Source organism: Equus asinus, chromosome 18 (assembly GCF_041296235.1).
Source record: "Equus asinus isolate D_3611 breed Donkey chromosome 18, EquAss-T2T_v2, whole genome shotgun sequence".
Taxonomy (NCBI): Eukaryota; Metazoa; Chordata; class Mammalia; order Perissodactyla; family Equidae; genus Equus; species Equus asinus.
Window position 1 is genome coordinate 40,005,443 of NC_091807.1, and position 27,210 is coordinate 40,032,652.

The 27,210-nt window shown below is 62.8% G+C and overlaps 1 protein-coding gene across 1 annotated transcript in view; it reads left to right on the top strand.

The window, feature by feature from the left end:
* The window catches only part of PFKL (phosphofructokinase, liver type), a 28,441-nt gene extending 4,437 nt beyond the window's left edge, over positions 1-24,004 (top strand). The window contains exons 2-22 of the mRNA XM_044750903.2: positions 1,444-1,517; positions 4,670-4,747; positions 6,735-6,924; positions 7,592-7,757; positions 8,236-8,280; positions 8,532-8,640; positions 11,214-11,309; positions 12,285-12,377; positions 14,352-14,477; positions 15,320-15,384; positions 16,025-16,088; positions 17,351-17,497; positions 17,855-17,925; positions 18,367-18,454; positions 19,255-19,407; positions 21,089-21,253; positions 21,659-21,720; positions 21,967-22,078; positions 22,744-22,843; positions 22,930-23,035; positions 23,445-24,004. Of these exons, the coding sequence (XP_044606838.1) occupies positions 1,444-1,517; positions 4,670-4,747; positions 6,735-6,924; positions 7,592-7,757; positions 8,236-8,280; positions 8,532-8,640; positions 11,214-11,309; positions 12,285-12,377; positions 14,352-14,477; positions 15,320-15,384; positions 16,025-16,088; positions 17,351-17,497; positions 17,855-17,925; positions 18,367-18,454; positions 19,255-19,407; positions 21,089-21,253; positions 21,659-21,720; positions 21,967-22,078; positions 22,744-22,843; positions 22,930-23,035; positions 23,445-23,592 (2,258 nt within the window). The 3' untranslated portion in view covers positions 23,593-24,004. The remainder of the gene's footprint in view (positions 1-1,443; positions 1,518-4,669; positions 4,748-6,734; positions 6,925-7,591; positions 7,758-8,235; positions 8,281-8,531; positions 8,641-11,213; positions 11,310-12,284; positions 12,378-14,351; positions 14,478-15,319; positions 15,385-16,024; positions 16,089-17,350; positions 17,498-17,854; positions 17,926-18,366; positions 18,455-19,254; positions 19,408-21,088; positions 21,254-21,658; positions 21,721-21,966; positions 22,079-22,743; positions 22,844-22,929; positions 23,036-23,444) is intronic.
* The last annotated feature ends 3,206 nt before the right edge of the window (positions 24,005-27,210 follow it).

Here is a 27,210-nt window from a genome sequence, read left to right on the forward strand (position 1 = left end):
AGGTCGAGAGTCCGCACGTTGGGGTTGCCTTGTGGAGCACATGCTGTGAGGGACCCCCGAAGCGATGGCACTCCTGTGGGATTGCCTGAGCAGAGGGTACTGCCCACCTCTCGCTCGGGGGACCGGAGCACAGCCCTCCTGGGGGCACGGCCACGCCTGGCGTTTACAGCGGCCTCCTCCAGGGACAGGCTTTCACAAGCTCGGGGACAGACCACGGGGAGTGTGTGTGTCCTCTGGGCTGGGACTGCTGGGAGGAAGGCGGGGGAATAGGGGGTGGTCCTCTCTTGTGGTTCAGCCCCCAGCCCCCGCATCCGGGGACGGGCCCCAGGCCAGGTGACCGTGGCCGTCTTTCTTCCTCTCTGGGGACTTGGGGACAGTCCCGCCTGCTCCTTTTGTTCTGAACCACTCATCTCTCTTGTGACCTGGGCTCTCAGGAAAGAGGGTTTGAGGCAGAACGCCGACAGCCATGGAGTTCCAGGCTCGGCAGGGGCCTCGCCCATCCCTGGCCGCTGCCAGTATGGGGCTGGGCCACCCGGGGGGCCCGCCCTGGGGCTGCTGACCAGGGTGTTTGCCTGGGCCTGGAGGCCTGCTGCCTGGGTGAGGCCCTGTCCCACCCTCGGACAGCCACAGAGGCTGCTGCCCACACACTCATGGGGCCGCCCCCTCCCCTGCCCCCTGAATGTTCCAGGAAGCTACACTGCAGCAGCGTAGCTGCTAGGGACAGGGGCCGGGGCTGGGGGACAGGGAAGAGAGGTGACCCTCCTCCCCTGAGCCTGGTGGCTCCCGTGTGCAGGCTGAAGGGCAGGAGTGTGAGTCCACTCAGCTGCCCTGCCTGAGGCCGCTGGACCTCCCAGCGCCCCAGGACTCTGGCCCTAGGGGCAGGCAGGGCTGTCCCCTGCTGGTTGGGGATGGAGAGGACACTGCCCTCCTCTCCTGTCTCGCGGAGCCTGCCCTCTGGAGCGCCTGGGGTCCATAGCAGAGCATGACGGGTGGGCTTGGGGGTGCTGCCCTCAGTGTCCCCTCTGCCTTCTGTTTTCATCTTGGGGCCAAGAGCCCACCTTGCTCAGATTCCCCTGGTCGGGATCTGCCCTGGGGGCCGGGGGGCATGGGGCTCCACCGAGCAGCAGAGGCTGGTGGGGGGGACCACGGGAGTGCATGAGGCAAGAGATGATCTGGAACCTTTGCACACTCTGGTCTTCAGGCTCAGGCTGATGAGGCCCAGGTAGGGATTTTCCTGGTGTAACTCTTGGGGGAGCTTGATTCCAAATACTTGGAAGCTGAAACGGCCTCCTGGGGTTCACCCTGTGCCTGATCTGGTGACCCAGGTGACCCAGCCTGGACCTCGCACTCCTGGCTCAGTCTCTGCTGAGATACCGGGCGGGGTGGCCCGGGGTCCCGACATCTCTGCATCCCAACTGACAGTGTTGCCCTGACTCCTTGCAGGTATGAATGCCGCTGTCAGAGCTGTGACGCGCATGGGCATTTACGTGGGAGCCAAAGTCTTCCTCATCTATGAGGTAAGGCTCGGGGCAGATCCGTGGCCCCCACGCTGGCTGAATGGACTGTGTGCTCGGGTCAAGAGTGATGGGGAGGAGAGAAGTGAGGCTTGGGGGAGACAGAAAGGAGACCTGGTCCTGCCCCACAGTCTCGCTAGTCCTCATTCAATCCCGGAGGCCCAGGCTAGGGGTGGGGTGGCACGGAGGCTGCTCAGGACGAGGTGGGCGGGAGGGGGCCCGCCCTCCAGCCTGGGTACTCGTGGGTGCGCTGTGTCCCTTGAGAGTGGGGTGCTGCAGTGCTCCCCTGAGACCCGGGAACCCCAACCCCCCGTCTTTCCAGCCTCGTCCTCCTCTGACCCCCAGCCCTCCTGCCCCATCTCCCAATCGTGTTTGAATCACCCACCAGCCTCCTGGGGCCAAAACACCAGCAGATTGTTCTATGTCGTTCTGGCGGGAGTTGATGCCCCCTTAGCCTCATACCTGCCCTCCCCCCACCCCCCTTTAAGATTTGGGGCTGACCCTCCAGGCTGGGTATTCTCTCTCTCTCTCTCTCTCTCTCTCTCTCTCTCTCTCTCTCTCTCTCACACACACACACACACACACATACACACACACACCCACGCACACACTCTCTCTGGTGGGTACAGCATCCTGTGGTTTTCCGGCAGCATTGTGTTACGCACTGTGTTACTTTGTTTTTACTTTTTACATAGACTGTTTCGAAGCCTGGCCTGCTCTGCTCTCCCTGGGGCTTCCCTCCTCCACTGGTCCTGGCCCTTCGCCCTGGCTGTCCCTTCACCCAGGCCCCGGGGTAGGCTGGTCCACACCACCCCTGGCTGCACAGGGGAGGGGATCTGAATGAAAGGACTCCTCCTACCCGCAGGGCTCTGGACCCTCAGACCAGGCCTGGATGGCTGGGACCCTGCAAAGCCCTAGGTCATGTTTGGGTAGCAGATGTCCTCAAAGTCTCAGGAGCCAGGCAGGTGGGGCCTACACCCTGATAAGGGTCTAGAACCTTCTGGAGGACAGAGTGAGATTCTCCAGGGAGTGGCCTCGTTTCCTGGACAAGCAGCGTCCAGACGGGGAGGAGTGGGTCTAAGTCCCAGCCCCCTGAGATTGTGCATATGTGGCAGGTGTGTCCTTTCACCTCTGTAGGGGAGGAAGACATTTCCTCTACCCTCTCTGGGTTCTTCTGGCTGGAGAACGAATTAAATTCACATGAGACAGAATAACAGGAGAAAATTAATCAAAGCTTTAGAACATGTATACATGGGAGAGGCTCAGGCAAGCTGAGCAATTCACCAAAATGGCTGAAGCCCCCACCTTAAATATCATCTTCAGCTAACGACAAAGGAGGACGTTGGGGCTGGGGGAGTCAGTTACAGGAGGTTACCAGACAAGCACAGTAAACAGGAATAAAATTATGCAGATTTAAGTCCTTGCCTTCAGCATTGATAAGAGTTTCTAGAGATAAGGTCATCCCCCCTTCTTCCTGGTACAGAGAGGGAGACACCTTTGCAGATGGAGATTTCCTTTACAATGTAGATGTTTCTTAACAAAGCGTAAGTAAACTCTGCTTCTCAGAGCCTCCTTCCCACCTGCAGTTTTTAAAAGTAACCAGCCTAAAATAATCCTCATGCCAAAGAGACATATCTTGGGGTGGCCAACTCCCGTCCCCCACACCTCCTTGACCTTCGATTTCTTCTTCTGTTAAGTGGGGATACCTGTTCCTTCCTCGTGGGGCTGTAAGGGCATGAGAGCTATGCAATGTTGTGAGTTGAAGCACTTTTCACAGCTGACACCGAGAGGGGCTCAGTGAATGGGACTGTTTTTATTCACCCAAGAGCCCAAACTGGATCTTTGGGCTCAGAGTGGACACAGGGAGAGTGGGCAGAAGTGTGCTGGGCCTGCGGCGAGTCCTGAGCCTGCCTGGGGGCCTGGCCCAGGGCGGGGAGAGGGGACGGGTGCCCAGGACCCTGCAGACCCCATGATGGGACAATAAGCATTGTTCCTCCTGAGGGGAGGAGGCAGAGCTGGGCTGGGCTCCAGCCCCAGGCAGGAGCAGTGGCTCATCTGCTGCCGCTTCACTGGAGGGGCTGGGAGGGCTGCACGGAGGAGGTGGCCTGGCTCGTCTGGGCATGATGGTGCCGTATCTTTCTACTACTGATAAATGCATGTGTCCTACACACAGACTATGTAAGAACTCCTGCTAATAAGGGGCAGGCCCCACGAGAGAAGAGATGGCAAGACACCAGGACAGGCACCTCTCGCAGAGGCTGTCCAGATGGCCCAGGGCTTATGTTGTAGGAAGACAGCACGTGGTCCACATGGAAGTTCAAGTTAGGGCCACCTGAGGGCTGACATGCTGCCCTCGGGCTCAGAGTAGCTCTGCCCAGTGCCACGGGCTGTGCGCCTGGAAGCCCTGGCCACGTTGCCGGTGGGCAAGGAGGCAGCACAGGCACATCCAGGTGCCATGTGGTGATGCGGTGACAGCTGCTCAGTCCCCCAGCGACTCAGGGGTCCTCCCCCAGGAGACGTGTGCCTTCTCAGCAGCCTCACTTTAACATTTCCAAACATGAGCCCTCGCAGTGTCCACCAGCAGTGCACAGATCATGACTGTGGGGTGGCACAGTGGACGTGGGCGTAGCCATGACAGCACACAGTTCCGTGGGGCCTCGGGGATGCCAGGTTGAGGGAAAGGAGCCAGACACAGAGGGGACAGTGTGCTGTCATTTCTGCATCTAGTCGACGCCCTTAGGAGACAGGACAGTGGGTTCCTTAGGGAGGGGAGGGTCCTGGAAGGGCAGGGGGCAGCTGGGCACTGGGCTCGTTCTGATCTGGGAACAGTGACCTAGGTGTGGCCAGGAACCCTCGTCAGTCGGGCCCCTGCGAGGGGGACCCTGTGCTGAGGGAGTGACGTGCTATAGTTGATAGTCTGCATGCCCTGAAGAGGGTGTTCTGGAGGCCCAGCTGGGTGCCCCAGGCCCCTCCCCCGATAGCCCATGACAGCTGGCTGACCCCGCCTTCGTTGCCCATGGCGCTGGGTGGTCAGGGCCCTTGGGCCTGCTTCCTGCTGGTGGGGTTTGGGCTGAGGTTTGAAGTGCCCTGCCCCCCACGGCAGTGCTGTCTTGCTGCTGGGGCCCCCATCTCATGCCTGTCCCCTCTGGTTTCAGGGCTACGAGGGCCTCGTGGAAGGAGGAGAGAACATCAAGAAAGCCAATTGGCTTAGCGTTTCCAACATCATCCAGCTGGTAAGGCCTGTGGTGGGGAGGCCTCTTCCTGCCTGTGAGTACACATGCACAGACACACACGGACACATAGATGCACACGCAGACACACAGAGAGACACAGAGACACACAGATGCACACGCAGACACACACGCAGAGAAACAGAGACACACACACACAGACACACACACATGCACATACCAGCCCACTGGGGCTCAGCTCCAGGCTGACCGTGTCGTCCTCCTGCCTTGGGGTCTTGGGGATGTGGTGGCCCCGGGACATCTTTGATACGATTGTTCACTCTCACTTTCCATATAGGGGTGTGTGGACAGGAGAGGACACTTTGGAGAAGGCGTGCCACAAGCTCTGAGTGGCCTCTCCACACCTCCCCCGGCCGTCCCATTCTTCATCATCGCTCTGAGCCTCTAGTGCCCGAGGCCACGGGCGAGCCGGTGTCTCCCTCCAACTTGGGGTGGGTGGCGGGGGAGCACCTGCGGGGCCAAGGATCCCTGGGAGAGGTGGTCTGGGCCTGATCTCCAAGGGGAGACCTTTGTCCCCCACAGAGCTGGGGCCATCCTGCAGGTACTTGTCACCTGTTTATCCCCGGCCACGAGCTGATGCTGCTTATGCAAGCGGCCAGTTGTCCCCATGAGCCACACATGAGTCAGCGGGAGTAGTGGGTGGACTGGCCTGGACCCCAGTGCCCAGAGGCCTGCCCCAGGTCTCGTCCAGGTGGGGCCAACCCGTGTGTGCCGCCTGCCCCTCTTCCAGATCAGATGTCACCAACGGGCCTCGCTCTCCCAGGCGCCCGTGGGACAGAGCTGGTTTGTTGTCCCAGCCCTGGTCGGTCCAGTGGGGCTCAGACGAGCCTTGTTCTTGGGCTTCGTCAGCCCCCACCCCTGTGTCCTCCTGCTGGGGAGCACGGCCCTCAAGCCTCCTGTCATGGAGTGGAGCTACGAGCTGGTCACCACCGTCCTCCACCCCAGATGTCCAGGGAGGGTGGCCTGTACGCCCCTGGCTAGATCTGGCCATTACTCTCTGACTCTGTGTTGAGGACGGCTGTGGCCTCTCTGTCCTGAGTGACCAGCCTAGGAAAGTGGCTTTGGGCCGAGTACTAAGCTGGGATGTGACACTGCATGAAAGGTGGGCAGGTGAAAGATGTGGGGAAGAGCTGGTGCTCGGGGAGGAGTGAGGAGTGAGGAGCAGCAGGGGCAGAGGGCAGGAGCGGGCAGAGGGTGCGGCAGACAGGGCAGGAGGGGGCAGAAGAGGTGGCGGGGCAGAGGAGACGGAGGGGGCAGGGGTGCAGAGGGGGTGGGGGGGGCCGGAGGGGGCAGGAGGGGACAGAGGGGCAGGATGGGCTCTGGGAGGGAAGGCCAGCTGGGTTGGGCATCTCTGGTTGCGTTTCCAGGAGGAGCCCTGGAGACCCTCAGGCGGTTTGCAGGCACAGAGGGAGGTGTGGGCTCTGCTTTGAGGGCAGTGCCGCCAGGCTGGCCTCTTTGAGCCTGGGGCCCACGCCCGTCCAGGCGGGTCTCAGGAGCAGCATGGTGGGGCCCGGGCACTTTGTTCTCAGGTCTGGCCGAGCACAGTGGGCCTGTGGGTGGGCTGTGGGCAGGGCCCTCGAGGGAGCCCAGGGCTGAAGCTGACCAGGGAGAGGCTACATGAACCCTGGTCTGAGCTGCCTGAGGTGTGACCCTCAGGGCTCAGGAGCTCCTGCATTGGTGCCTGCGCGTGTGTGTGTGTGTGTGTGTGTGTGTGTGTGTATGTTGCACTCTACAGATTTCAGGGCCTGCCCACTGCATTACCTTGTTTGAACTTTCTGAGCCCGACGGGTGGACGTCCTTCTCGTTGTACCTGGGAGGAGAATGGCCCAGGGAGGTGGGGACGCTACCCAGGCTTCCAGAGAACTTGGGGTCCACCGGTCCCCTCCTGCCCAGTGCCAGGGTCCCTCCAGTGCCTCCAAGGGGCCCTTCTGCCGCTCCGTTGGTCAAGTGTCCTGTCTCCTCCACGCAGGGCGGCACCATCATTGGCAGCGCCCGCTGCAAGGCCTTCACCACTCGGGAGGGACGCCTGGCAGCGGCCTACAACCTGGTCCAGCGTGGCATCACTAACCTGTGTGTCATCGGCGGGGACGGGAGCCTCACGGGCGCCAACGTCTTCCGCAGCGAGTGGGGCAGCCTGTTGGAGGAGCTGGTGAGGGAAGGTGGGTCAGCGGCCCGAGCCTGGCACCGAGCAGCTTGGGGTGGGGGCTGGCCCAGGGTGGGGATGCAGGGGCCCCTGCACCCACTTTGCCACTGCAGGGCAGTGGGAACATGCAGGGTGAGGGGAGCAGGCAAGATGCTGTGTGTTTGCTGGGCGGGAGGAGTGGGCCTGGCCCCCAGGGCGACCCTGGACAGCTCAGGAGCCGTTGGTCCTGGTTTGGCCGGTAGTGAGGTCAGTGTTGGAGCTCGAGGCCTCTGGGGACCCAGCGTCAGGGACCCCCAGGCAGTGCCTGGCCTCCGGGTGGCGGACAGCAGTTGCTGGTCTGACTCACCTCCATGCTGAAGACAAGTCTCTGTAACTGATTCCCAGACGTGGGTTGCAGACTCCGCCACAGTTTGCTGAAGCGTAAGAGTTAAAATTCGGTAACAAATCAGACGCGAAGTCCCGAGGCTGCTGGTGGGAAAGTGACCTCTTAGCTTCATCAGTTCTGTGCCACTTGTGGGGTCCCAGAGATTAGGGGGTGTCCTCTCCAGGGCTCTCTCCTGGTCCGGGTGACCCGTCTACACTTGGCATCGATGGGGGACGGGGCCCTCTCTTCCCGTGTCATGGCCCCAAGGGAGCTGGGTTGGGCGGTGGGGCCTCAGCTGGGTGTCCTGCTCCTCGCCCAGGCAAGATCTCGGAGAGCACAGCTCAGACCTACTCGCACCTGAACATCGCTGGGCTGGTGGGCTCCATCGATAACGACTTCTGCGGCACCGACATGACCATCGGCACAGACTCAGCCCTGCACCGCATCATGGAGGTCATTGACGCCATCACCACCACCGCCCAGAGGTGAGTGAGGCCCGCAGCCTCTCAGGGCCTCCCGGGCCACCAGGCGGGTGAGCTTGGGATCCTGTCTCCTGGCGACGGGGTGAGGCCACTGCTCTGCAGGGGTCCTAGCTGTGCAGACCTTCTCTGTCAGGCCGCCCTCCGGCCCTGGGGTGATGGTGTTCCCTGGACCTCGGGCTACTGGCTACTGACAGCCAGGCCCAGGAGAGGTGAATGGCCTTCAGCCTTAGCAGCAGAAGATCCATGAAAACCAGCCTGAAGGCACAGAGGTGGCTTTCAGGGCAGAGACATGGCTGCCCTGGGTGAGAAAGGCTGACTGTCCTTTGGCTGCTCCCGTGTCCGCCGTGTTGCCCAGGCACTCCCCTGACAGAGGGGGGCTGTGGGCAGCGTGGCACGGCCCCTGTGGCTCCCGGGAGGCCGGGCCGCAGAGCTCAACTCAGGGAGGCTGGGCACTGACACTTCGCCCTGCTCTGTGTCACAGCCACCAGAGGACGTTCGTGCTGGAGGTGATGGGGCGGCACTGCGGGTAAGGGGGCTGCCCTGGTCAGCCCGGGGGCCCGGGGCTCCTGGGGAGCAGGAGTGGGGTGTGGTGCTCTGTTGTGCCTGGCCCATGGCGGGTGCTCATTTAATGCTGTCGGTGTGAGAGTGGGGTGTGGGGAGTCCCGACTCTGGGGCTGGATGCGGCTCAGAGCGGCACCTCCCTGTGACCTGGGGTCTGGGCCGTGGTGCTAGGTCGGGGTCCCACCTGCTGCAGCCCCTAACGCTCCCCTCCTGCAGGTACCTGGCCCTGGTGTCCGCCCTGGCCTCGGGGGCCGACTGGCTGTTCATCCCCGAGGCCCCCCCTGAGGACGGCTGGGAGAACTTCATGTGCGAGAGGCTTGGTGAGGTAGGCGGCCGAGGGTCCCCCCCAGAGTCCCTGCCCTGAGCCGCTTGGCCGGCACAGAGAGGCAGGCGAGAGAGGCGGCTGAGGGTCTTCCCCCAGAGTCCCTGCCCTGAGCCGCTTGGCCGGCACAGAGAGGCAGGCGAGAGAGGCAGGTGAGGTAGGCGGCTGAGGGTCCCCCCAGAGTCCCTGCCCTGAGCCGCTTGGCCGGCACAGAGAGGCAGGCAAGGTAGGCGGCTGAGGGTCTTCCCCCAGAGTCCCTGCTGTGAGCCGCTTGGCCGGCACAGAGAGTCAGGCGAGGTAGGCGGCTGAGGGTCTTCCCCCAGAGTCCCTGCTGTGAGCTGCTTGGCCGGCACAGAGAGGCAGGTGTCCCCCGGTTAGCCTCCCTGGGGTTGTGTGACCAGCTTTGGCTGATTCGTGATCACTCTGGTTCCCCAAGCATCTGCAAGCGTCCCCCTGGGGGCGGCACCTAGCCAGGTGTGGGATGGCTGACTGCCATGGATACACCTGGGGGCCTGCCCCCTGGAGGGCAGAGGGGGACACTCAGGATGCTGCCGTGGGCTCAGCTCTCTGTGGTCAGTGCTGACACGGGACAAGGGGCAGGAGTGGGGACACAGTCAGGCTGGCCTCTTGGGGGCCATGACTGCTGAGGCTGAGCCGGGGGGAGGTGGCCTCGTGAAGATGGGTGGGTGAGGACATGGAGCAGTGGCCCCAGTAGAATAGCCCACAGTGGGTCAGGGAGGCCAGAGCCCATGGGGAGGAGCAGGGTGCCGAGATGGGGGTGACCGTCCCCTAGAATGCAGCTCTCTGTCCCTCAGGTCAGAGTCAGAGGGCTCTGGCACAAGACAGGCAGCCACTGCCCCAGGGGCCCCCAAGAGCTCCCAGCTAGGGCACGTTTGCCCTCAGCCGGGCTGGGGCTCAGTGTGGACGGGAGGGCCATGAAGCGGGGAGTGGGGTGCTGTGCTGGGAGAGAGGGGTGCCTTCCAGTCAGGGGGCTCGAGGGCTGAGGCAGGGGGGCCCAAGTTCACTTCAGGCCAGGTCGGGACCCTAACGGGCTGTGCCCACCCTGGCTGTCCTCCGTGCCCTGGCCCCAGTGGCAGGGTGAGTACAGAGGCTGCCCGGGGCTGGGCCTTTTGTTCTGGAGTCCGGGGAGGTCAGCGCCCAGGCCCTCTGTCTTCTGAGGGAGAGCCAGGCGGGCCTTCAGCTGGCCCTTGAGCATCCCTGTCCCCATGTGTCTCAGTGGTGGCCTCACTCCCATCACAGCAGCTTTGCATCCCTGCCCAGGGCAGTGGAAGGGACTGAGGGTCATGACTGGCTTCTGGAACCTTCCCCAGTGGAGCCGAGGGCAGGGCCTAACAGAGTCCAGCGGGTGAGGCTGGCCAGAGGCCCACGTTCTCTCCTCGGATGGAGTCCTTGCCCCCTGGGGGGCTGGGGCTCCTGACTGGCGCTGGGCTCTCGTAGTGATGGTCCCACGCTGACCTCGGCCTTGGCTTACTCGCTGAGAACTTGGGGCTGGGCCTTCCTGGAAGTGGCCTGGACTCAGGGTCGGTGCACTCTGCTTCTTTCCTGCTCTGCGTGAGGCCCTCAGGTCCTTCCTGGGCTCCCCTCAGCCTCAGTTTCCCCACCTTTGAGGTGCAGGTGTCACCCTCTGCTCTGCCCACCTCCCAGGCTGTGGTGAGGGGGGTCCAGGCTCTTCTCCTCCGCCTGCAGACCCAATCTGGCTGTCTCACCTCACCTGCACCAGTGCCACCTCCTCCAGGCAGCCCTTCACCCCTGGGTTCCCCTCCCACTGCACCCGGGCCTCGCAGGAGCTGCTCTGGCTCTGTCTCCCTCTCTGAGGCTTTTTGGGTGCTGCGGGGCAAACACAGGGCTTGTGGGTCGGAGTGAATCCCACAAATGTTTGTTGAAGAAATAGATGCATAAAAAGTACTTTCCTCAGAGAGCTCTGCGTTTGCAGTGATGGGTCCCGTCAAGGGCTGGTGTGGGGTGTCATGGGTCCCTAGGTGCCACCTCTGCTCCTCGCACAGCCTGGGGAGGGGAGGGGGAGTCCTCTGGAGGCGCAGCGTGTCCGGGAAGTCCTGGCTGGTGGCCAGCACTGTGAGGTCATCCCACTTTAAGGATGAGAAAACAGGCTCAGAGGGGACCTCAGCGTCCCAGGTTAGACCCCGGCAGGATTGACTCTGTGACTGCAGGACCTGCTGGGGGGCGTCCCTCTGCCTCTCCATCCCAGCTCCCGGCCCCTGAGTCCTGGGGAGGCTGCAGAACTACCGTCTTCCCGCCTTGACTGCTTCTCCCGGGAGCATTCTCACTCGCTTCCCGCCTGTAGCATCTGCCTGGTCCCTGGCCCTGAGGCCCCTTCCTCCCCGCTGCCCCCACTTCCCAGGCTGCAGGCAAAGAGCCCTCCCCCAGGCCCCCTCTCCGCTCCCCCTCCCCAGGAAGGGCAGCTGGGTCCTGGTCAACCCACCTCAGTCTACTCCCTGCCCCTCCTCCTGTGGATTGTGCGTCCCATGGTGTGGACCCCGGGTCCAGGGCACGTGTCTCCAGGCTGGTGGCTGAGCTCCGGGGTGTCTCTGATCTAGACTCGGAGCCGAGGGTCCCGACTAAACATCATCATCATCGCGGAGGGTGCCATCGACCGCCACGGGAAGCCCATCTCCTCCCGCTACGTGAAGGACGTGAGTGTGGGTGGGCAGGGCTGCAGGGGGCGGGTACCCCTTTATCTCCACTTCTCTCTGGGGTCCCCGTTTTCCCGGGTAGGAGGCTCCTGCAGGATACTTCCTTATCTCCAGTGACAGCCAGATGTGGGGTGGGCATGCCTAGGGGCTCCCCAGAAGCCCCGGCCCCAGAAGCTGAAGTGTGCCCCCCACTGGTTGGGAGCCTCCCACCCTCGGAGGTCCAGTCTTAATTCAGAACATGTCCCTTGCAGAGCCAGACCTGCTCCCCATCCAGTGCCCCAATACCATCCCAATGTCAGGGCCCAGCCCCTGCCCGCCCCTCAGTGACAGTTGCCCAGCACCCACCCAGTGCTGGACCCACAGCTGAGCCACTGGCACTGTGGCGAGTCCTCCCTGTGACCTGCACCACTGACTGCGTTCTGCCCCAGGGCCCTGGCCCCGTCCTCCAGCGGGGCACAGCCCCCGACTCTCCGTGCCCCTCACTTTGGCTGCCCACCCTGTCATCGTGTCCCCAGACCAGCACTGCCAGGAGCCGGCCCACCTGCTGATTCTCTGTGCTTGGTGGGCTCAGACCCGAGGGGGCTGGAGACCACAAGGAGCTCCTGCACCCAGGGCCATGGGCCTGGAGACGGCCGCTCACTCACACACACACAGGAACACACATCCACATGCTGACATAGGAGCACACACCCACACACGTGGAAACGCACATTCACACACTCATCTGGAAATAGATCCACACTCGAATGCAAACACTCCCCCCACAGAAACACATCCATACACACACATGCACAGACACGCCCCCCCACACTCACAGCGTGAACCCTGGGCCGGCTCTGTGGGACTCTGAGGGGCTGGCATCCCTGAGGCAGGGCGGGGGCGGGGTGAGGACCAGGGTTGCGGGCCGTGGGGTGGCGGGGCCATGGGGGTGGGCATCGAACCCAAGGAGACCCCTGACTCTGTCCCTGTGAGCAGCTGGTGGTCCAGAGGCTGGGCTTCGACACGCGTGTGACGGTGCTGGGCCATGTGCAGAGGGGAGGGACCCCCTCGGCGTTCGACCGCATCCTGGTAGGTGGGGCGTTGCTCTGGCCCTGGGTGTGCGTGCGTGGTGTGCATGCGTGCGTGGGTGGGGGAGCGTGGTGTGCGTGCCTGGGTGAGTGTGAGCATTTTCTCACTTCTGCCAGTGCTTGCAGATGAGACCGAGGCGTGGGCCCTCATTTTTGTGGGGTGGGAAACTTGGGCCTGGGGGCAAACGGAGGGCCAGCCGTGCCCCTGCCTCCTGGCCAGCCCCGTCCCTGCCCCACGTGTTGTCAGCGCAGGCTCCTGACCCTCCTCAGTGACGGCTTTTGGCAGGTGCCTGGGAAAGGATGGCGGAGTGAGCAGAGGGCAGGGCCTGGGCTCGGCCCCCTGCGGTGTGATGTCCAAGGCTGGCCCATGGCCCAGCACCACAGCTCTTACGTTGGGGGGAGGCCCGGCACTGGCGGGGGAAGTGCTGGATTCTGGCCTGAGTGTGCCATCTTCGTCCTGATGACTACTGGGTCCCACCTTGTCCTCTGCAAAGTGGGAATCATGTTGCAGCCAAGTGGAGGCAGGGTCTGGGGGATAGGGAAGGCCCCACGGTGGGTAAAATGCCTGCACACAGGGGTTAGTCACCCTGGGGGGGGGGGTGCGGCTAGAGACAGCAGGGCAGGTGGGACCTGTGCCCGGGCTACTGTGCTGGTGTGAGGCCAGGTGACCAGCTCGGGCCGTGGGGAGCTGCAGCTGCTGTGCTGCAATACTCCTTTCCTAGGACGCCTCAGTGCGTGATCTCCCCAGTCCTGTCACAGAGCAGGGGGACAGTGACCTCAGAGAGGGACCCTGCCGAGCTGGCCAGGTACCCCTACCCTACGTGAGGGGTGCACTCAGGGGAACCTCCTGAAGGGCTGGGAAATTGGGGCCAAGCATGAGCCCTCACCGAGCTTGGGAGGCAGAGATGGGCTGTCAAGCGCCGGGGTGGGTCTGGAGTCTCCCCGACTTGCAGAACAGGCTGGCCTGGCAGATTCCTGGATGCTGGTAGAAGAGACAAGATGCCTGGGTCAGAGACGCAGGACAGTTTATTACTCACGGCAGCATTTTGTGCTGGTTCCCACGCTCAGTTCCCACAGGGTGACACCTGCACACACAGCAGGTTGTGTTACAGGAGAGGAGCCTGAGCTCAGGGAACTCAAATCTTCCCTAATGAGCCCTCAGCACCGTGCTCCTCTTCCAACACAAACCTGAGCGGTTGGTGCCTCAGTCAGCGTGAGGTTCCCGACACAAACCTGAGCGGTTGGTGCCTCAGTCAGCGTGAGCATGTGCAGGAAGCCTCGGAGACCCAGGGAGCATGGTCTGTGGGCACAGCAGGAGGCATGGGACCTGCCCGCCATAGCTCATAGAGCAGAGCACCGTGACCATGGGCCTGGCTTTCTTGTGTACCTGTCTGTCCCTATTGGCTGTGCCAGGACCCCATTTGTGATTTGTCTCCCAGAAGGGCAATCCCTAAATGTTTTAGCTGGCCCAGCCCACTAGCCCACATTCATCATTTGCACACATACCAAGAAAACTGTGAATTAAGGAGCCCCAAGCGAGAAACCTTGGCATAGTGGAAAGAACCCTAGAAACCCAGTTCCAGCTCTCACCCTGCCCATCAGGCTGAGTGACCATGGGCACGTCCTGTCACTGCAACCTGCACCCTGTAGGGACCATGCCTTCTTGGCAGGGCTGTCTGAGACCTTGTGAAATGATGCCTGGAAGGGCTGTTGTGAATGGTGGTCATATGATGGTCACCATTCCTGGTGCCACTTATTCTAGAAGCTTCTGTTAGTGTGTGTGTGGGAGGCTCTGAAAGCTGACAGTTTGTGCATCTGTGAAGGAATGTTGGGTGCATAGTGTAGAGGCTGGCTCAGTGCAACCCCCAGAGCAGAAAAGGGCAGAGCAAGTGTGTGTGTGTGTGGGGGGGAGGGCATGGGGTTAAAGGGTGGGCTGTACCTGCCTGAGCCCCGCCCTGCCCCTCTCCCCTTTCAGAGCAGCAAGATGGGCATGGAGGCGGTGATGGCACTGCTGGAGGCCACGCCCGACACGCCGGCCTGCGTGGTCAGCCTCTCGGGGAACCAGTCGGTGCGGCTGCCCCTCATGGAGTGTGTGCAGGTGGTGAGTACTGGGCCCGCCTTCCGAGGGAGGGGTCCCCTTCCTGCCAGAACTGCTCATCCTCCCAGGCCCCCTCAGAGCCCCAGCAGGCCCCTCTCCCCACCCCGTCTCCTCCGGAGTCCTCTGCTCCCCACGATTGTTACATGGAGAAGGCAGCACTCATGTCTCCCCCTCCTGGCCTGGCCGTCTGGGTGCGTTGCTGCCCCCCAGCAGGCCCCAGCGGGTGTCCGGGACCTCTAGGCCTCCAGGGAGGCGGGGGAGTTGTGAGCATGTCCCCAAGGTGAGACCAGCCCCAAGAGAGGGTGGGAGCTGCAGGGAGCTGGGGGAGCTGAAGTCACCTAGCCGCCTGGAGCCAATGGCCTTAGACTGACCTTGCAAACTGGACCAGGTGGGGCGTTTGGGGCTGGCAGAGTAGAAGAGGAGCAGGTGACCAGAGCCACTGGGTAAAGTCAGGCAGACTGTGGGGGGAGATTTGGTGTGGCTGGAACAGGGACCATGGAGAGGGGGAGTGGAGGTGAAGGCAGAGAGGCTGAGAGGCTGGGTGTGGGGACGCTGGCCCCGGCCCTGCAGGTTTGGGGGCCCTGCAGCTGGGGGCAGAGCAGGGTCTGCTGGGGGAGGGCAGGTAGTTCGGGGCAGACTTAGCGTTGGCCATGGGTCTGAGGGCCAAGTCAGCTTCACCCTCTGTCGCCGAGGCCCTGGCTGGGCCCCCAGGAGCTGAGGAGGAGCGAGGCCCGGGGTGCCCCTGCTGGGGAGGGCCCGGTGGCTGGGTCAGGTGGGGCTCCGAGTCGGCGGCTAAGTGTGCGCCAGGCCGCCTCCTCCAGCCCGTGCTCTCCGTTTTCTTTAAGACAAAGGAGGTGCAGAAGGCCATGGATGAGAAGCGCTTCGACGAGGCCATCCAGCTCCGCGGCAGGTGAGGGCCTCTTGGGGCTGAGGTCGGGGCGCCGTCTGCTCAGCGCAGCCCGGGGCAGACTCCCACGTGGCTCACACACCGCTGTACCCCTGACACGCAGGATATGCACACCTGCAGATGGCGCCCACATGCTCTCCTGAGACCCTCCTTCCGAGTGTGAACGGCTGAGCCCTGTGAAGTAGGGCAGGAAGGACAGGGTCTTAATGGTCCTGGGGCCAGGAAGCAGGAAGGCTGGGGGTGGACGTGGAGCCGCCATGCAGGGTGGGGGTGGGGGTGGGGGCACAGCACAGGTAGGGTTGGGGTGGGCACTGTGGGGCAGGGGGCGTCCACAGGAGTAGCAGTGAGGCAAGCCTGGGGACCCGGTGGGCTGGATCTGCCGATCTGGTTTCCACGGTTCCATGGCCGTGCTCCCCACCCATGCAGGCTGGACACGGGGCGCTCGCTTTGCTGAGAGGGGGTTGGGATCGCATGTTCCATGGGGGTCTTCCACGGCCCAGCGATGGCACCCAGCTAGGGCTTGTGGCGACAGGAGGGGAGGTGGGCTGTGCCGGGCTGGGCTGCGGGCCGCATGCTGTGCCGAGCTGTGTGGCGTGGGCTGTGGCCGCTGGGCTGTGTGATGCATGACCGGCTTCTGTTCCAGGAGCTTTGAGAACAACTGGAACATTTACAAGCTGCTTGCACACCAGAAGGTCTCCAAAGAGAAGGTGAGGTGGTGCGAGCGGCAGACCCACGGCTGTTGTCTCTGCAGCCGCCTCGCTCGGCCCCTGCCGCAGGGTTGCCTGTGGGGTCGGCCTGCCGCCCCTGCCCAGGAGGCGGGGAGCTCTGAGCGGCCCAGCTGGGCCGGGGACCCTGCGTCCTGTCTGGGGTCCGAGCTGTGAGCTGAGAGGGTCAGCTCGGCCTCTGCTTGAGCAGCAGGTCCTAGGCAGCCTGTGTCCGGGCCTGGACATTCCGCTGGCAGCTGCTTGTCAAACAGCCGAAGGAGGTTAAGTCAGGCCTGTCGATTTAACTCGGGAGGGGAGTGAGCCAACGTTCATGAAACGTTCCAACATAGCTAAAAACCTCAGGAAATGGGCTCTCTTCAGAAAAGGATGATAGCAGAACTCGTTTCTGAAATCCTGGGGGACAAGGAAAGGGTCCCATCGTGACAGTCATGGACGTTGGGGTCCTGGCCCCCACTGATCCCAGAAGGTAGTCAGGGATGGGCAACTTCCCCTGTCCCCACCCCGGTGCAGCAGAGTGGTCTCCACGTGCCCCCTCTGAACCAGCCGGGGTTACCAGGACCCAGCAGAGCCACGCTGCCTGGCAGAGCCACTGGCCACATGTGGCCATGCTGTGCTTGGAACATGGCTGCCCATGGTGAGTGCTGTACATGCCAAACACAGGCAGGGTTCCACGGACGCTGAAGGGAAAACGGATGTGGACTAGTCTGCTAGGAATTTCTTACATTGATTCCAGGTTGAGGGCATAATATTTTGGTTAAATCAATCCTACTATTAAAAGGAGTGTCACCTGCTTCTTAGCCACTGGGAAATGTGGCTGCTGGAAAACTTACAATGACAGCAGTGGCCCCTTCTCTCTCTGTGCATCCGTGCTGATCACCAATGACTTTGCGGCGCCAGCTGCCCTGACCCCAAGTGTGGGGTGACTGCTGAAGGCCTCCAGGCAGGCACTGACTGTGGCCCAAGCCGTGCTCGGCCGACAGTGTGTGAACTCTTCTTGCTGCTGCCTTTGGCCGAGGACTTGGCAGTTTAGGAGCCGAGCTTGCACCACAGCTCGTCGGGTCTTTGCCAGAAGCTGGTGGGGGCAGTAGGACAGATAGCTTCATTCCCAGGGAGCCCCTTGCTGGACAGTGTCCAGGCTGGCACGAGAACCTGGGCCCCTCGCTGGAAGCTGCTCTGGCTGAGCTGTCTGGGTCAGCTGGGCCTCCCCGCCCGGTACTGACTCCTCTCTCCTCCCTTCCCTGTAGACCAACTTCTCCTTGGCCATCCTGAACGTGGGGGCCCCGGCGGCCGGCATGAACGCGGCCGTGCGCTCGGCCGTGCGCTGCGGCATTTCCCAAGGCCACACCGTGTACGTCGTGCATGACGGCTTTGAGGGCCTGGCCAAGGGTCAGGTAGGTGCGGCTGTGACGGAGGCCGGGCCGGGGACGGTGCTGCAGTGGCTGGGGCGTGCTCCTCTTCTGTTGGTTTATGACCCAGCCCTCGTCTGCTCACAAGCAGGGGCCACCGGACACAGGGAATGGCCTGTGAAAGCAGATCAGGGGCCCTGGGAGAGGGGAGCAGCTGTGGCCACGTTAGCTGCGCCAGCCAGGCCCCCAAACCCGACTCTGACCTGCAGCGTGACGGTTGGCACCTGGCACGGCCTCTGTCCCCCTCGAGGAAGGGCTCTCCCTGACCACAGCTCTGTCACCTGAGGAGGAATGTGCCACTGCCTCTGGCCTGCCCCCTGAAGCTGCGTGTCTCTCCTGCAGGTGCAAGAAGTGGGCTGGCACGACGTGGCTGGCTGGCTGGGGCGTGGTGGCTCCATGCTGGGGACCAAGAGGTGAGTGGCTGGCCACCGTCCCAGGCCCCTTGGCCACTGTGGGCTGCTGGGGGTGGGAGAGCCAGAATGCAGGCCACAGGAGAGCCCAGCCCCTTGGCCTTGGCGACATCCCCCTTCTGGCTGGTGACCTGCCCAGAGCAGGCTTCTGACTCTCCTGCCTGGGGCTTCCTGGTTGAGAGCCCACCTGTGGCCACTGGTGTCAAGGAGGCTGCTCAGTGGCCCCTTGCCTGCGGAGAGCATCCCCTTGGGCAGGAAGTGGAGCTCACAGCCGGGCTGGCAGGAGGCGAGTGGCCAGCGCCCTCCTTCCACCTCTAGACGGGAATTGCCTCACCACAGCCCAGGGCCTTCTCCCCCACGGCCAGCTGCAGTGTGGACGTGTGTCCTTCCAGCCTGGCGTTCTGTGTGGACGTGACATGTTCATCTGATTTATCTCCACCGCAGGACGCTGCCCAAGAGCTACATGGAGAAAATCGCAGACAGTGTCCGCGCCTACAACATCCACGCCCTGCTGGTCATCGGTGGCTTCGAGGTGAGGGGGCTGCCCAGGGAACCAACCGGCTGGGGGGCTTGTGGAGGAGACCCGAGAGCATCTCCCCCTCGTCTGGGGCCCTTCTGGAAACCCCACGTGCCGGGAAGTGACTACAGGCCGGTGAAGACTGGCGGGTCCCCGAGGGGAAGTGTGGTGTCGGCTTTGGGAGGATTTTCACCTTCTCCTGAGGGTGGCACAGAGTTCAAATGAATGCTGGCAACCTGGTGCTGTTGGTGCTGGTCGGGGGGGTTGGGGGATGGGGGGGAGGAGGAGGGGCAGCTCTGAGCCTCACCACTGGACAGGCGCATGTCCCAGGTTGGGTGGGGCGGGATAGCCTGGGGCAGGAGGCCCAGGTGGCCTCAGTCCCTCACTGTAGGGTGGCCGTCCACGGTGCAGCTCAGCAGAGTTCTGGCACTGCTGGCATGGCGCTCGTTCCTGGCCAGCCCTCTTAAGTGACTAACGTCCCCTCTCGCCCTTTCCTGGGGAGCCTGAGCCCCCTGCAGACTGCATGGAGTGGAGTGGGGTCCAGGCAGGGAGGGTGGGCCTCCTTCCAGTCTTCCTTGGAGTCCAGTGTCCCTGGCCGACTGGGACGACATAGCTCCTGGGTGGGGCCTGCTGGGTCATGGCCCTGGGAGTGGGAGTGGGTGGTCCCAACGCCCAGTCCTAGGCACACAGCCAGCCGCTGGGGAGCGGGCCAAGTGTTCCCAGCCCTGGAGCCCGCCTTCGCCTCCCCCGCCTCTCCCCGCAGCCCAGCCTCTCCTGCACGGCCCTGAGCCCCCTGCCCACCCGCCTGCCCACAGGCCTACGAGGGGGTGCTGCAGCTGGTGGAGGCCCGCGGGCGCTACGAGGAGCTGTGCATCGTCCTGTGCGTCATCCCGGCCACCATCAGCAACAACGTGCCGGGCACCGACTTCAGCCTGGGCTGTGACACTGCTGTCAATGCTGCCATGGAGGTAGGGCGCTGGGCCCCACCGTCCCACTTGGCAAGACTCAGGCAGGGATGGGGTGCCGGCGGCAAGCCCCCAGGAAGCGGGGCCCTGGGGGCAAAGCACAGAGTGCTGAGCGCCCAGAGGGGCTGCTGCGGGTGCAACGGGGCGTCGTGCCTGCACTGAGGCCGCTGACTACATCGGGAGTGGGCAGAACTTGGCTGCAGCACAAAGTCTTATGGACGGCAGGCAGGGGTGTGGCTCTGGGGTCGCTGGGACCCGAGGATAACAGCAGTCAGGGCTGGAGCTGACTTAGTTGTGCTAATGTAGTGGTGTGGATGTCAGGTCACGGATCTATCCAGTGAGGCAGCCATGTGTGGATGTGGGGGAAACTGAGGCCACTGGCTAGGACGTGGGAGGGCGCGTGCTCCAGAGAGCCTTCCAGTCATCGGAGCCATCCACCTCGGCACGGGCTTCCCTGGAGGTGGGGGCTCCATCCCTGGAGGGGTCCGAGCAGGGCTAGCCCTGGGACCTCCGCAGGGGCCTCCTCATTGCTCTCTCCACCCTCTGGACCCTTCCCACCACCCATCTATGGCCCCACATGAGCCCAACTTTCCTGAGGGTCCAGCACCTCCATGTGTCTGTGGGGGGGCTCTGAAGCTGGAAGGGGGTGTGTGGACCCCGAGCAGGTTCTGTGTGTTACTAGAGAAAGGAGGAAATATGAATGGAACCCACAAGAGACTAAAGGAAAGCCACTTCATCTCCTGACCTGGAGGTCCTGTGATCTTGCGGGGTTTTCTCTGAACTCACCCCCTCCCCCATCTACACAGGCTGTGGGCTGCCCACGGCTCCTTCTGAACCTTCTGTGCCCCTGCCTCTGGCCAGCGCCAAATGCAGTCCTGTTTTCTTTGCTTCTGTGATGGGGATGATGGTATTCTAACATGCAGCTCTGATTTCTGGGGAAGTCGAACATTTTTCTATACCTGTTTCTTATCTGTTTGTGGCTTTTTTGGAAATTATCTTTTCCCATCATTTACCATTTTTCTCTTGGTGAGGTTTTTTTTTAATTTGTAAGTGCTTTTTACATATGTAGGATACTGATCCTTTGGCCAGCATTGCAGCTATGTCCTACACTTTGCTTTCTGTTTCTTTCTGGGGTTCAACCTCCTGGTTCAGACTCCGATAACCTGCTTATCTTGTTTTATTTCCTTTTTCTTAGTTGTTTGTTTAATGTTATAATTTCCTTTTCAAACTCTGAGCCATTCCAAGTTAGGATTATCATTACATTTCACATTGTCATTAGCATCTGCAGAGCATATTCCTTCACATGTCATCTGGTCCCTTGTTCACAATGACCATCCAGTGGCAGGAGAGTCCTCCCCTCTTTACGGATGAGGACGTTAAAGCCCAGTGTAGCCCTGGGCAATGTCAGAGAGAGCCCCCAGCATGTCCCTGGCCTCCACCCACTGGATGCTAGTGACTCCCCCATTGTCCCCGGGAGCAGAACCGCCCTGGTTGAGGGCCCCTGATTCTGCGTGGCCTTGTGGAGAGCGCGTGGTGAGGGCTGCTGGTGCCTTGGGCATGCAGGGCGAGGCTTTCCCCAGCTCCTCCGATCCTCGGTCAGCTCTGGAGAGAGGCTTGGGTCCCTGCAGCTTAGCAGCTCTCCGTGGCCCCCCGGGAAGGGTCCTGACCACCCCTGGCCCCCCAGAGCTGTGACCGCATCAAGCAGTCGGCCTCGGGGACCAAGCGCCGCGTGTTCATCGTGGAGACCATGGGAGGCTACTGTGGCTACCTGGCCACTGTGACTGGCATCGCCGTGGGGGCCGACGCCGCCTACGTCTTTGAGGACCCTTTCAACATCCAAGACTTAAAGGTGAGCCTGCAGCCCTTCTCTGGCTGCAGACCCCCAGTGGGGCTGAGTGGGCCCCTCCTGAGACCCACACGGGCTGGCCTGGGGCCCAGACCAAGGGGCAACAGCCTGACAGCCTGGGGGCTTGTGACCTGTGCACCCCCTCATCTGTGCACTCCCCCCACCCAGTGTCCACATTGTGGCTTCCATGGCCTCCTGGCACCGTCCACCCCCAACCCAGCCTCACGGTCTAGCCCCCATCTCCCAGCACCCTCCCACCAGCTGTGTCCCCCATCACCCCAGGTCACACCAGCCCCACCTGTCGGTTAGTCTGGAATATTCCTTCCCAGACAGCCTTCCGGCTGCGGGTGGGTGCAGTGCTGGCTGCTGCCCCGACTGCGGCTCACCCGTGTTGCCTCGCCCCTGCAGGCCAACGTGGAGCACCTGACGGAGAAGATGAAGACGGACATCCAGAGGGGCCTGGTGCTCCGGTGAGGCTGCCGGCAGTCCTGGGCCCGGGCAGGGGGAGGTGTCTGCTCAGGCCGTGGTGGGGGCTTCAAGACCCCCGTGCTGCAGGCCAGGCTGCCGAGGGGTAGAACAAGGTGGAGGCAGCCTCCCAAAGGGCAGGGTGGGGTCGGGCTTTCCTGAGGTGCTGCCCCTCCCCAGACCCAGCTGGGGGCCCGGCCCAGTGGGGCTCAGCATCCTGGCAAGTCCTGAGTGGCTGTTCCTCTCTGCAGAAATGAGAAGTGCCACGAATACTACACCACGGAGTTTCTGTACAACCTGTACTCCTCCGAGGGGAAGGGTGTCTTTGACTGCAGGACCAATGTCCTGGGCCACCTGCAGCAGGTATGGGTCCAGGAGCATGGATTCTGGAAGGTGGCCCTCAGCCTCCATCTGTACCTGGGCTGAGGGGACCCAGGAGGCCATGGCAGATGGGGACGCTTCCCTGTGCATGTCCTCATGGGGCACCTGGCCGCCTCCATCTTACCCCCAGCCAGGGTGCTCATCAGCCTGTGGTGCAGGTGAGGAGACAGGCCTCGCCGCCAGGAAGGGGCAGGCCCGGGAGCCCTGTGGCTGCCTCCATCCCCTCACCTCCACCACCTCCTGGTGGCCCTGCAGGAAGCCTGTGCTCTGGGGGTTTCCCAGCCTGACGTGGGGCCATGTGCGTCCTGAGAGCTCCCCTCTCCCATGGGGTCCTTGCTCACTGGTGGTGGGACCTGCCTCCCGGACACAGGGGCCCATGGAGGCCACCCCCCTCGATGGCAGCCCACTGCTCGGCCTCTGGAGGTGGCTTTTGGGCCAGATTTGGGGTAGAGAAAGGGGCCTTGGCTGAGTTGGAGGCAGGCAAAGGGAACAGACAGAAGTGCTTGGCGGTTGGAGGGGATGAGGTGTCAGAAGCTGCCCGGGAGGGTTCACCTGAGGTCATGGCAGAGCCAAGGTGGGGGGCCCCTGCCTTGGGCCGGTCTGCTCCTCTTGGCGCCCAGGAGGTGGCCCCACCGCTGTGTTTTCAGGGTGGGGCTCCAACCCCCTTCGACCGGAACTATGGTACCAAGCTGGGGATGAAGGCCATGCTCTGGATGTCGGAGAAGCTGCAGGCAGTCTACCGCAAGGGTACGTTGCGGGAGGGAGGCCCGGACTGCCCCTGCACTCCGCCAGGGCCTGGGTGTGAGGCTGCCGGCACGTGCCTGTGTCCACAGGTCGGGTGTTCGCCAACGCCCCCGACTCAGCCTGCGTGATCGGCCTGCGGAAGAAGGTGGTGGCATTCAGCCCTGTCACCGAGCTCAAGAAGGACACTGACTTTGAGTGAGTCCCTCCAAAGAGAGGGGTGGACTGACCAGGCCTAGACGTTCCAGGGGCCAGTGTGCCAGGAGGGCAGTGCGGCCACACTCGAGCCCTGACCCCATGGGGCAGCACCGTCCCTACACCCAGGGCTGACCCCCTGTCGCTGCTCCTCCCGAGAGGGCAGAGGGTGGGGTGGGCTCAGCCAGACTGGCCAGGTCTGAGAGTACGTGTCCCCGACTCCGTCCCCCAGCGAGTCTGTGCTGAGCCTCTCCTGGTGCAGGCCCCGGAGGGACGGGGACCCCAGGTCCACTGCCATGCCCTGCTCGAGTGCAGCGGCTGGGGCCAGTGTCCAGGTGCCCCGAGAAGGGGTGTCCTGGGTGGAGGCTGCGGCCCGAGTTGCTCCCCTGACCCTGACCCCCACCCGCTGCAGGCACCGCATGCCCCGGGAGCAGTGGTGGCTGAACCTGCGGCTCATGCTGAAGATGCTGGCACACTACCGCATCAGCATGGCCGACTACGTGTCCGGGCAGCTGGAGCACGTCACCCGCCGCACGCTGAGCATGGAGAAGGGCTTCTGAAGCTGTGCCTGCCACCTCCACTGGCCTCCCTCCCTGGGGCTGGGGCTGCTGCTGCTGGGAGCCTGCCGGCAGGTGGGGGACACAGCCCTCTCAGCCCAGCTCTGTCCCCTGCTGTCTGCTGGGCTGTCTTCTGGGACAGAGCACCCTGGGTGCCCACGTTCCAGCCCAGGGGACATGAGGGCGTCCATGTTTGGACACTGCTGCCCCTCTGCCTCGGCGCCCCACGTGGCCCTGAGCCTTTCCCCATGCTGGGATCTCACCCTCACCAGCCCTTGGGGGGACCAGCGCCCAGTCTCTGTGCCGAGGGGGGCCGTGCCCCGTGGGCCTCACTGTGACCCTGCTCCTGTGTACACTGGCCACTGTGGCTGACAAAGCTTGTCACCTTTTCTAGAAATAAAATACCCTGACTGTGGTGTGCTGTCAGTCTCTGGGAAGCAGGGCCCATGGAACCTTCTAGGGAGGGGGATGGGCTGTGGGTCAGAAGCCTCCCACCTGCATGCATGGGTCTGGGGCCCTCCGCGGGCCCTGAGGTCTCAGGGACACACGCCCTCTGGGGCCACACTCACCTTCCAGGACCAACAGTCCCTCCCTGCTGATGGGGTGACCTGGGCCCCTCCCTGCTGTGTCCTGAGGGCTGACCTGAGCCCCCCGGCCTGTCCGAGGGGTGACAGGCCTAGCCTCCCTCAGTCTTGGATGGATTTCTCAGCCAGGTTCCCAGGCCCCAAGTCTGACCTGGAACAGTTCCCTACGCTCAGCCTGGGCTGGGGTCTTGGAAGCAGAGCCAAGGTCCTGGGGGCAGGTGGCTGAACTGAGTAAACGTCCCGGGAGACACTGGTGAGGGTGGTCGAGGGCGGGAGGCAGCCAGAAACTTCGTCGCTAGTGGGGGCCAGGGGCTGATCCACCAGAAGCTCTGGGGGTAGCGTAGACCCTTGCTCTGCCATGTGGTGCTGGAACTGCGGTCCCCAAGGGGATGCCCTGAGCCTCGACCACATGGAGTCTGCACCTTGGTGGGACCCCGTGCATGACTCCTGAGCGCGCCGTACCCTCCATGTCTGTTCCCACCGCAGTTACCTGGGCAGTCATGCGTCCAGGGCTGCTCCTGGCCCACACTCCTGCTCTGGCTCAGGAGGAGGTTCTGGGACCATGAGGTTTTGTGGGGATGTCCTGGCCGCAGGGGGCCCACAGGCTACACCAGGGGTCCCTGGGCAGGGAGTCTCCTGGTTGGACCCAGGCTGGCTGGGCAGCTCTAGGGACCAGGCTGGGCCCTCTGTCCCTCAGGCTGCCTCATGTCCCCCTAGACCTGGCAGGGAGCCTTGGTCACTTCACAGACAGTGGCATGGTTGGGCTGGCCCTGTGCTGGGGTGGGGGGCACGCCAGCCTCACTGTGTTGGCTGGGGGCTCCTGGGTGTCCATTTCTGGAGTTGGAGCCCCTCCAGTCTGCTCTGGCTTCTGTGCATGTGGGTGGTCCTGGGGCAGGACCAGGAGGGGACAATGCCCCAAGGAGAGAGCCCCGAGGCTCTGAGCCCCTGTCCCAAGACCAGGGACAAGTTCCTGGGGCCCAGAAACCTGTGCATATGTGTGCCTGCATATATGTGTGCAAGTACGGGTGTGCATGTGTGTGCGCATATATGCACATGCAAGTACATGAATGTGCCTGCATGTGTGACTGCACACGGGTGTGCATGTGTGTGCCAGTGTTCATGCATGCATTATGTGCCGTGTGTGCGTGTGCATTATGTGCCTGCATGTGTGACTGCACACGGGTGTGCATGTGTGTGCCAGTGTTCACACATGCATTATGTGCCGTGTGTGTGTGTGCATTATGTGCCTGCATGTGTGACTGCACACGGGTGTGCCTGTGTGTGCCAGTGTTCACACATGCATTATGTGCCGTGTGTGCGTGTGCATTATGTGCCTGCATGTGTGACTGCACACGGGTGTGCCTGTGTGTGCCAGTGTTCACACATGCATTATGTGCCGTGTGTGCGTGTGCATTATGTGCCTGCATGTGTGACTGCACACGGGTGTGCCTGTGTGTGCCAGTGTTCACGCATGCATTATGTGCCGTGTGTGCGTGTGCATTATGTGCCTGCATGTGTGACTGCACACGGGTGTGCATGTGTGTGCCAGTGTTCATGCATGCATTATGTGCCGTGTGTGCGTGTGCATTATGTGCCTGCATGTGTGACTGCACACGGGTGTGCCTGTGTGTGCCAGTGTTCACACATGCATTATGTGCCGTGTGTGTGTGTGCGTTATGTGCCTGCATGTGTGACTGCACACGGGTGTGCATGTGTGTGCCAGTGTTCACACATGCATTATGTGCCGTGTGTGCGTGTGCATTATGTGCCTGCATGTGTGACTGCACACGGGTGTGCCTGTGTGTGCCAGTGTTCACACATGCATTATGTGCCGTGTGTGTGTGTGCGTTATGTGCCTGCATGTGTGACTGCACACGGGTGTGCATGTGTGTGGCATGTGCCTGTGCACAGGAGTGGGGAGGCTGGAGCTCAGAGGTGGCGACCCCCTTGAAGGGGACCCTGGCTGGTGGCAGGGACGCCCTCCAGTGTACAGCCATGTGCCTACTCTCTTCACCACACAGCCACTGCCTGCCCAGGTGCCAAGCTGGCCTAGGCGCTGCCCAGGGCTGCCTCTCCCTTGCCCTGTGCCCCTTGACCCGCTGCAGTGTCAGGGTGAGGCCGCCCCAGGGCGCCCAATGCCCAGCCTGGGGAGGGGGACGGGAGGAGGCCGGGAGGCTAATTTTCCAGGTTTTCCCAACGGTTTTGCTTAAATTTAACATGCAGCATCTGGAGACGCTCGTAAAACAGGCCCTCAGCGGACGTTCCAGCCACAACGACAGGACCCGGTGCCCTGCTGGCCTCTGCCTCCACAGCACGTCCTCCCGGGCCTGCCGCTGGCTGTCCTGGAGCCACTCGCCCTCCCCACAGGAGGAGGCCGTCTCCCAGGCTGGAGGGGCATCAGCGGGTGCCGTTGGCTGCCGGGCCCGCAGCCTGGGAGGCCGAGGCTGAGGCTGTGGCAGCTGCAGAGGGCCCCGGGGCCAGGTGCAGCCCGTTCATTGCTGCTCCCCGGCGAGGCCCTCGTCCTCCTCGCAGCCAACACCTCGGCTTCCCAAACAGAGGCCCAGCCGCCCTAGAGCCGGTCCCAGGTCAGGGAGTGGGCCTTGCACCCCAGACCCAACGGGCTATGCCGCCAGCTAACCCTCGAGGACACAGCTTCTGGGGCCCGTGTGACAGCTGACATGTGGGGGGCCTGTGTCCCCCGCAGGTGCTCGGGTGGTTGCCAGTGGGGTGAGGGCTGCACACACAGGGTGCTGACCAAGTGTGCCCCCACTGCGCCCTGCCCACGGGAGAGGGGCTTGCCATCGTGGAAGCAGAGCCTGCTCCAGGAGGCCCGGGCCCAGGGCAGGGCGGCTCTTGCAGGCACGAGATTCACGAGAGGCACGAGAACTTACTTCAGTATTTCTCACATGTGTATGTGTGCGCCACTGAACGTGACCCCAGGAGGCTGGGGCCAAATGCCCTGGCTTCTGTGTCTGACAATGGAGACACTGTGTGTGGAGTCTGCTCAGGAGTCATGGGCCAAAGAGCCCCAGTAAAG